Source organism: Rhododendron vialii, chromosome 6a (assembly GCF_030253575.1).
Source record: "Rhododendron vialii isolate Sample 1 chromosome 6a, ASM3025357v1".
NCBI classification, from domain to species: Eukaryota; Viridiplantae; Streptophyta; class Magnoliopsida; order Ericales; family Ericaceae; genus Rhododendron; species Rhododendron vialii.
In genome coordinates, this window is record NC_080562.1 from 23,095,483 (window position 1) to 23,105,502 (window position 10,020).

Below are 10,020 nucleotides of genomic sequence, written 5' to 3' on the forward strand. Positions count from 1 at the left end.
TTTTGGCATTAGATGACCCAGATTAAAAATAACCTATTGACAATAGACTGTTAATAGATTGTTTTTAATCGAGATCATCCAAAACACTTTTGGACCGCCAAGATTGAGCTCCGTAAACGCAACTGTAAACAAGATTTTCTCAATATTCATATACTAATAGATGCGATGCATGTATCAGCTTCACTTTAGATTAATTGCACATAGAGGTGTCAAATGGGCCGTGCCGTCACGGCACGGCACGGGCACGGGGCAGCACGTCACGTCACAGGCACGGTCTTGATCTGGCACGGCACGACACGGCACGGTTTTAGTGGGCCCGAGGCACGGCATGAGCACGAAAGTGGGCGGCACAGCACGGGCACGGCACGAAAGTTGGCCTGGCATGGCACGGCACGGCACGATTGTAGACGGGCACGACACGGGCACAGGCACGAAAATTGGACAAGAACGGCACGGCACGGTTCTAGCAAGGCACGGGCACGGGCATGGGCACGACCCGGCACGACATGGGCACGAAAGGGCACGGCACGAGGCACGGAAAAACAAAAAAAAATTAAATAAGCCAAATGGCGTTTTTTAAATTTAAAAAAAAAATTAAACAATTCCTATTTGGTAAAACATATTTTTTTACCTTTTTTTAAAGGTAAACAACTAAGATATTTAATTAAAAAAATCATTTTTTTACTTTTAAAAAATTATCAATTTTTATTCGGTAAAAAATATTTGTTTTGTTTTTGTTAGTAAAATAGGTTTTGGACCTTTGGTTTGTAAATTTAACATTACAAGATAACAAGTAAAATTAAAAAAATTTATCAAAATATTTATGGTGCCAAGAGTAATTTAATACGAAAGGAAATGTGCAAGAGTCATATATTAATATATTATTTACCCCAAATCTAACGAGAAATAAGAAAAAAAAGTGTCAAACAAAAAAGGAAAGAAATACATCGTAGAAATAAGGATAAATAAATAAATAAAAAAAGGGTTGATTGGACTAGGACTTGAACCCAGGTCCTAGATTCTTTTATACACAAACAAACCACTATGCCATCAATTATCTTGTGTTATAAATTTGAAAAATTAGTATATAATATGTAGCTCTATTATATAAAAACGAGGCCATCAAGCAGTAGCCACACAATCGCAACGCAATCACGACGATCGATACCATTCAATGCGTTCATTTTGTTGTACTGAGTGTTTTAATCCTGAGATCCTATTTTTTCATGCATTGGATTTTGAAAGCTCTTTCATCAGCACGCTAATTCATCGTTTGATTGAATTTTGTTTACGTCCGATCAAGTATGTAGCGATAAGCATTTTACTTGATTATTGGCATGAATGATCTAATCCCTCCCACATAAAAGTTAGATGGTTTCGATTTTAAAAAAATAGCTTGGGCGGCCCTCAAGTAGTGCATTGTAGGACTTTAATGCTTTTGGGAGCACCGAATGTGTTCCGATCATGTGGTTTCCAACATTCGATTATCACTTATTCAGGTGAGAATGATAAATTTGATAAGACGTTAAATCGTAACGGTTTAGATCGAATATTCAAAAAAAAGAGTCTGCAGCTACCTTTCAAATCTATATATTGAACTTAGTTGGTTATGAAACAAGGTACTCTGTTATAGTCTAATGTACGTTAGCCACACGATCACAAAACAACTATGACGATCCATACCGTTCATTTTGCTATTCTTTGTGTTTTAATGACTCTCACCAATTTTTAGATCTATCAGGTTTTAAAAGCTCCTTCATCGGGACGTAAATTAATTATTATCAAAAATATTGTTATGTACGATCAAGTACATAACGATAAGAAAATTTAATTCATTCTTGGCATGAATGATATAATCCCTCCAACGTAAAATCTAGACGGTTTCGATTTTTCAAAAATCGCTCAGACGGCCCTCGAGTGATGCATCGTAGAACTTTATGAGATTTTTTCATTATTGGTGCATTTGGATTGTTGGTGTCTCGTATGCACACGATCATACGGTTCATATAAAAGGGAAAGAGATGTTGCCCTAGCAGACATATCCGATAATCCGATTCTCTCTCTGACTCTCTGTCTCTCACAATCTCACTCTCTCACTCTTAACGTTCGGATCGGGTTGGACCTCGTCAGCTCGTCTATGGAGGGGGAAGCATTGGCTTGATGGCTTTGGTTTCCAAAACTGTTCACCTCAGTGGAGGACACGTTTTTGGGTACGTACCTTTTAACTTCAGTGTATTTTGCTCAACATTCTATTTCTTGCTTAGAAATCATCCACTTAAATCCATCAAACTTGATTTTTTCTTTTCCATTTTTCCCCCTCGCTACAGAATCATACCCAAAACTCTGATGAGCAAAGAGGTATATCTATACATAGAGAAATTAAATTTTATTTGGGGGGGTTTTCTCTTGTATTTGCAACTGGAATCATTGTTTAATCGGTGGGTTCCATCGGGGGGATCAATTGACAGGTGAAATGGTTGGTGAGGTCAAGGCTGTGGCGGATATGCATGAGAGGAAAGCCGAGATGGCCCGCCACTCCGACTGCTTCATTGCCCTACCAGGTCCCATATCTCTCTACCCATTTTCCACTTCTATACATATATTTGGCCCCTGCTTTAGTACCCATTTTCTTCCTCAAACTTGAAGTTTTGGTCTCTCTCTCTCTCTCATGACAGGTGGGTATGGAACTCTGGAGGAGTTACTGGAAGTCATAACTTGGGCTCAACTTGGCATCCATGACAAGCCCGTAAGTCTTTTGCCCAAAATCCTTCATATCATATTGTGGCTGCATAGTTCACTAGTCTGGGAGCGCGTGCTCCGACCGCTCTGTAGCCACACATTCTCATGAGGTTCATGGCTTAGTGCACGGATTCCTCATAAATACTACTCGTATGTGGTTCTGAAATAGTTCAGAGCATGATTACCTGCATATAATATGGTCCAATATACCATTTTAGTAAGCTGTCACTGATTGCATGAACTAATGTGCATGTCTGAGTTCACCATCCCAATGAAATATATGCAGGTGGGTTTGCTGAATGTGGATGGGTGCTATAACTCCCTGTTAACTTTCATTGACAAGGCAGTAGACGATGGCTGCATCAAACCTTCTCAGCGTCACATCTTTGTGTCTGCCCCAAATCCCAAAGAGCTTGTTCAGAAACTTGAGGTGGGATTTTGACATTTTGTTTCTAATCCACTCTTTTAGTCCCTCTTTAAATTCCTCATCAATTCTAGCGGGCATTTTTTGAGATGGGGAAAATTGGGTGAGAATCAGAAAAGGGTCTTCACAGATTACCATATTGGGTCTTATTATTCATCAGTGTTCCCAGAGCATCACCAACACGGTGCTCCAAATCCCTCCATCAACCACACATTCTTGTTCGACTCACAAGCAAATGTGTATAAACTCCACATAAATGTGTGGTACCAAGTGGTCCGCAGCAGCACATGTCTGTGCTTCGATACCACTGAGTACTCCCATATTTGAGTTTATTCAGGATCTTGTATTTCCTGACAAAATGGTATTGGTGTCCACTGTGCACTAATGATATACTAGTCTTGTTTGTTTTTGGTTTTTGTGCTAGGAGTATGTGCATGTACATAATGAAACCATTGCTAGTCTGGACTGGGGAGTTGTGGTGGTGCAAGATGCTGCAAGGGAGTCTCAAACTTCCGTGGACGAAAACTTGCTTTAGAAATTGAGCTAAAGATCTCTGTATTTCAGATTTCTCATTTTCAAATGGAGCGTAACAAGTAACAACCAACCAAACTTTCATAGTAAAGTTTAACAAAATTCCCAATTTACAGGACATTTAACAACCAACCAAGCTTCCGTATCCTGGGATTATTTCTCATTGTTCAACCTATACAGGACATTATCATCATCCATCATTGAAGGAATTTATTTGAAATGGCACGACTTAAAACGGCACAGTCCGACACGATTAAGTAAATGGGCCGGCACGTCTTGACAAGATTGAAAACGGCACGACACGACATGATTTAAGAAAACGGGTCGGCACAACACGATTTAAGAAAATGGGTCGACACGACATGACACGATTGAAAATGGCACGGCACGACATGATTTAAGAAAATGGGCCAGTACGACACGACACGATACGATTTAAGAAATGGGCCGGCACGACACGACACGACACGATTGGCAAATGGCACGACACGACACGATTTAACCAAACGGGCCGGCACGACACGACACGATTGACAAATGGCACGGCACGGCACGACACGACTTGAGTAAATACTGTAAACGGGCCGGCATGAAGCACGGAGTTAAACGGGCCGTGCCGGCACGATCCGTTTGACACCTCTAATTGCACACTCTGATTTTAAAAACAAAAAAATAAAAAAACCTTTAGCCTTTCGGCATAAATTTCTTCAAAGAAAATAAATTTTACACGGACCCTCTGCGTATAAGGTCCGCCCAACCAATTAAAAGAAGACAGCTCAGCTTTGCCAGCGCATTCAGCAAATTTTTTTTTTCATTTAGGATCCTATGAAACAGAAACTTGATTATGAGAGCCATAGAGACAAAATTTAACTATAACTGTAACAACCTCGATTTTTAGTAAATAAAAATATCGTTTTAATATTTGAAAATTTCTTGTTCTTGAATTGCTTTATAGTTTTCCTTTTAGCTTTAATAATCCGCCATAATTAGATTTAAGACTTATAAAATTTGTAACGCCTCGATTTTTCAGGAGCAATATAAAATAATTTCTTAAGAAAAATTTTGCTAAATAAATATAATTTTCCAAAATAAAGGTTTAACTATTACAATTTCAAGATAGATTTACTGAATCAAAATACATTAACTTCAGAGCCGACTCTAGGCTTAACACAGATCCCAAGCGAACTCAATCTCTGTCTTGGTATTCCTTTTGTGTCCGACTGCTTCTCCATTGAATCCTGCACTCTCTGGCAAATTGATCGCCGAAGCAACCGATTTACCAGGATATAGACGTATTTATGAGTGATAAATCACCCAGTAGAATAATTCAACCCAACTACTTCTCTTACTTTACAGTTAGCAAGCAACAGGATAATAATAATGTGAAAAAGTAAAACAATGATTTTTCACATAAATTGGTTTATTACTAGGCTTAATTGCAAAAACACCCCTTGAACTATCACTTTTTTGCAACTTGATCCACTCATGTACAAAACCTGACAACATGACCCCCTTAACTATCAAAATCAAAAAACATCACCCCCTCCCCTCATTTCCGTTAACTTTTGCTAACATTTTGGATGGAAAAATGTTGAATTGGATGGGAAATGATTTCTATTCCTAAAAACCCCTTCCCCATGGCGGGAAATGAACTTTTGGGGTATATATACATCTTTCCACCTTTTTCCTAACCTACCAGGTTTGTTCTCTCTCTTTCTTTCTCTCTCTCTCTCTCACCATTACCCCCTCTCCCACCACCACCATGAAATTTGGTGGATAATACCAGGTTTGTTCTCTCTCTCTCTCTCACCACTATCCCCTCTCCCACCACCACACACCATGAAATTTGGTGGATAATACCACCCATTGAAACCCAGAACATTTCCCACTTCTTTTTCTTCTCTTCTCTCTCTCCATAACCAAGAACACCTTAAACACCAAGAACACCCAGTTTGAAACCCCAAACCCAGATTTCTTCTTCTTCTTCTCTCTCCATAACCAAGAACACCATCCATTGTCCAGTTTTTGGACCAAAACCCACAACCAGAAAATTTGAAACCTCAAACCCAAAAAATTTCGAACCAAATCTATCTGCCTTATTCTGAAAACCAAAACCAAACCCACTGACAGTCCTCACCTCATTTCATACAACATGAGCAGCTCTAGTTACACCAACTTCAACTACTCACCGTACAATGGAGATGAAAAATGCAAATGTGGACGGAAGGCAGTCATGAGACCGTCATTGACTGTGAAAAATTCAGGAATAAGGTTCCTTGGGTGTATCAACTACAACCCATTTTTTATTTGATTGTACAAAATTTGAAATGTGTCATGTTTATTTTCAGAAACGAAATGGATGCAATTTCTTTGAGTGGGTCGATCCAGAAACCTGTCCTAGAGGATTGGAATATGCCAAGATAATGCAAGCCAAAAAAGAAGAACTTGAGAGACAAGTCGAAGAGTTGAAAATGATCAATGAGGGGTTGGAAACAAGAAAACAAATGGTCGAAGAAGAAAATGAAGCCCTGTTCGTGAAAATAGCAGACTTGACTGAGATGAATGTTTACCTAGCAGCTACTAATGAAGCTCTACGTGCACAAATTGGAACAAGCTAGGAAGATTAGACAGATTGGAACACATTTTTGGAACATTATAGTCTTGGTGGTAGTCATTGTGCCTGTGATTGGTGTACTTGTGTCAAGTGTGAAGCACACCCCTAAGAAGAAAACTTTGTATCTTCCTAAAATATGAATGAAATGCATGGTTTTTCATACAAGATTGAACAATATGAATGAATGAAATTGATGAATTGATGCAATGCCAATGTTTCCATTCCATACATGTACAATAATACCAAAAGATATAAATACCAGACTAGTGCCAAGCCAATGCAGTACGAAATACAGCAACACAAGTGCCATACTAGATCAAATCAATTGAAGCAAGGCAGTGCCAAAACCTGTTCAACACCAATGCCAAACCAAGGCAGTACCAAAACCTGTTGAACACACAGCATAATTGAAGCATAAGTACACATTCAATTAGTAATATTCACCTCTTTTCTCATAAGGCAGCCCAGAAAAAATATAAACTTGATTTCAAAACATAACATTCAGTCAACAAGGTACCAAAAGATTACATATTGACTACTGCCAAGCCCAAGGCAATACCAAAACAATTCATTAAAGTGAACAAAATAGAGTTCTTGACATTGTGGCATTTGGTACAACAAAAACCATTACATTAATTCATCAAAACAAAAAGTACTAATGCCATTGGGTACCACTTAAACCATTACACATTACAAACCATCACACAATATTAAAGTTTAGCCATAAGCCTAAGATAAAGCTGATTCAAGTGGCAGATCTCTGGGAACTTGGTGTTGAAGTTGCTCCTTGGGAGTCTAGCCTAGGAATATGAGTGTTTGGCATTGTTACACTGCCACTTCCACTACCACTGCCACATGATGCTGCAAATGAACTTGATGCCTGATTCCAAAAAAAAGCATTTCCTAGCCTTGTGGATCTCCTCCAACCCTACATTGACAGTCCAATATAAATAAGTTCACACATATTGGCATGCTTTCTCATCGACTAAACTATAGACAATGGACATGAGGTTAGTGTTATACCTGTGGTATTGGCAAACCCACCCTTGGGGCAATAGATTTTGCACCTCCAAACCTTGTCATTGGTATTTTGACTTTCCCAACTATTGGCTCCTTACCCTTCCCACTCTTTGCACCTTTATTTGTTCCAAGATCCACTTCAATGTTTGGATTTCTTTCTCTAATGACAACACCAGGAAGTGTAGCAATGGTTCCTCCTTTTCCTTTACCTCCACCTCTACTACCATTCCCATTGTTTGCACCTCTTCCTCTTCCAAGAACCATTTGAGTGTTTGCAGCTCTTTCCCTACCAATGAGAATATCCTGATTTAGGCCTCTTCCTTTTACAACCAACCCGTTATTTGCACCAGTGTTTGCTCTACCTCTACCTCTACCACTACCTCTACTACCATTGTTCACTCCTCAGTACCTCTACTAGCAGTGGGGACCCCCCTTCCTTTACCTCCATTCACTCCTTTTCCTCTACCTCCAATCACTCATCTTCCTCTGCCACCCTCATTCTGAATTCCTCTTCCTCTACCTCCAATCACTTCTCTTCCTTTGCTACCCTCATTCTGAATTCCTCTTCCTCTTCCTCCCACCACCATCACACCCTGTTAAAGCCAAATAATGAGGACTTATAATGAAAAAAAAGTGTTGTAAATCATAAATTATTAATGTAGTCATGACAAGAAAAAACAGATTGACCATACTTGTTCACCAGAGCTGTTCGTTGACTTGTGAGGGCAGGTTCTAGCATTGTGACTTGGCTGCTTGCATTGTCCACACTTTAGGGTTGTGTAATACTTCCTCACTCCACTTGAAGTAGTTTTTGGCTCATCAGGGCCTTCCTCCTATTTTTTTTGGGTCTACCACTCTTTGCCCTAAAAGGAGGAGGGCTGATTGGATCAAAGGCTGTACAAACCCACATTGTTTGGTCTAGAATTGGTTTAATTGTGAAGTTGTATGTCCTCGCAAAAGTACTTTGATGAAAGCATTGATCAACATAATCTTCAGGATCACTTTTATCTGTTATGATTGCAGCCATTCCATATGCACATGGTATCCCACTGACATCTCATTTCCTGCAAGTGCATGTTTTCTGTCCTATGTCCACAACATAGATCCTAGGTACACAAATGACTTTAAATATGGTGCCACCACTATACATAACCTCATATTTCCCCATTAGTTGTTGGGTTATCTCAATTCTCCTACTAATCCTTGGACATATATTACCATTCCACCCCATGCACAACTGAAGTCTAGTTTGCAACCTTGTCATTAGGTACCTTCTAATACTTTCCACCATGGTCAGAATTGGTTGGTCTCTTGCATCTTTGATTGCTGTATTAAAAGCTTCACTTGTGTTATTATCCATTCTATTGCACTTAGACCTTGTACTATACATGCACCTAGCCCATGTTGTTGGTTGTTCTCTCATCAACCATTCATATGCAGTTTCATCAATCTCTTTAATTTCATTCATCCTCTCCTCAAACTCTTGCACTATGTAAACTGATGCAGCCCCCCACATGAGATCTTTCCACTCTTTACCCTTGTATAGTTTATTGAAGTTTGAGTACATGTGTCTAATGCAATACCTATGCTCTACATTAGGGTACTTTTGAGCAAATGTTTCTGTCAAACCCTAGAAAAAAATGAAACAACTTAAGAAATAAACAAAAAAGCAACAAACATAATGTAAACAATATAAACATTCAAGTAAGTAAACAATTTAAGTAACAAATACCTTCTGCCTATCAGAGATGAAGCACTAACCCTTTTGCTTTGGATTCCCAATCATGTCGGTTAGATTTTCCAAGAACCAAGTCCAACTGTCTTTTGTTTCAGCTTCAACAACAGCAAATGCCAAAGGAAATATCTGATTGATGGCATCTTTTGCAGTTGCATGCATCAATTGACCTCCAAATGGGCCTTTTAAGAAACATGTATCTAACCCGATTATAGGTCTGCAACCAGCTAAAAACCCATTTACCTGTGCATCATAACCTATGAACATTCTCTGAAACACTAGACCTTCATCAGGCAAGGGTCTTTCAACATTCAGTTTAGCCACACTACTTGGGTTTTGTATCCTAACCATCTCACAGTAATCCCACAACCTCAAATATTGTTTTCTATCATCTCCTTGAATTAGCTCAAGTGTCTTTCTCTTTGCTCTATAGACTTTGGTATGTGAAACATTTATCAGCCACTCCCTCCTAACTATGTTCTTCATTGATTTGACCTTAGTCTCAGGAGCATCAACCAGCTTGGTTATGTACTTTTGGGAAAGCCACGATGAGGTTGCATTATTATTAGTGTAAATCCCAGTACATTTATGCATTTGCGTTATCTTTTTAATTTGAAAGGATTTATCATCGTACATGGGAGAGGCATGAAGCCTAAAGCCACAATCACGTGCATACTTCACAGTCACTCTTGTAGACTCATTCTTCAAAAATGTGAATGTATACCCTTCCTTTATGTGGTATTCCCTCAATAATTTTCTAAACACCCGCACATTGGGAAACTTCATCCACTCTATTAGTTGGGGTTTCTTCATGTAACTCTCTTTAAACTCAGGAAAAATAGGTTTCCCATCATCATCATAGTCCTCTCCAAGTTGTTATCATCACTTTCAGAACTAAGATCTTCATCACCTTTACTCCCAAGGTTGTAGGTATTTCCTAAACCTACCAAGGGAATG

The 10,020-nt window shown here is 39.1% G+C and overlaps 2 protein-coding genes and 1 long non-coding RNA gene across 3 annotated transcripts; 1 reads left to right on the forward strand and 2 right to left on the reverse strand.

Annotated features, from left to right (window-relative positions):
* Positions 1-2,056: 2,056 nt before the first annotated feature.
* On the reverse strand, positions 2,057-3,115 carry LOC131329823 (uncharacterized). The gene is made up of 3 exons (XR_009200864.1): positions 2,703-3,115; positions 2,203-2,570; positions 2,057-2,096 (listed from the first exon to the last, which is right to left on the reverse strand). It is a non-coding gene; the product is annotated as an uncharacterized LOC131329823 (long non-coding RNA).
* Positions 2,465-4,055, forward strand: LOC131329822 (cytokinin riboside 5'-monophosphate phosphoribohydrolase LOG5-like). Its single transcript, XM_058363198.1, has 3 exons — positions 2,465-2,561; positions 2,676-2,746; positions 3,026-4,055. The coding sequence occupies exons 1-3, from the start codon at positions 2,474-2,476 to the stop codon at positions 3,179-3,181; spliced, it is 315 nt and encodes a 104-aa protein (XP_058219181.1). The 5' UTR covers positions 2,465-2,473; the 3' UTR covers positions 3,182-4,055.
* Positions 4,056-9,084: 5,029 nt separating this feature from the next.
* On the reverse strand, positions 9,085-9,876 carry LOC131328497 (uncharacterized). Its single transcript, XM_058361438.1, has one exon. It carries the CDS (start codon positions 9,874-9,876, stop codon positions 9,085-9,087), a length of 792 nt encoding a protein of 263 aa, XP_058217421.1.
* Between the last annotated feature and the right edge of the window lie 144 nt (positions 9,877-10,020).

Coding starts and splice junctions, on each gene's coding strand:
- LOC131329822 (XM_058363198.1), top strand. CDS start 2,474: ATGGTTGGTGAGGTCAAGGCTGTGGCGGATATGCATGAGAGGAAAGCC. Junction 2,562..2,675: donor CTGCTTCATTGCCCTACCAG/GTCCCATATCTC, acceptor CTCTCATGACAG/GTGGGTATGGAACTCTGGAG. Junction 2,747..3,025: donor TTGGCATCCATGACAAGCCC/GTAAGTCTTTTG, acceptor AAATATATGCAG/GTGGGTTTGCTGAATGTGGA.
- LOC131328497 (XM_058361438.1), bottom strand. CDS start 9,876: ATGAAGAAACCCCAACTAATAGAGTGGATGAAGTTTCCCAATGTGCGG.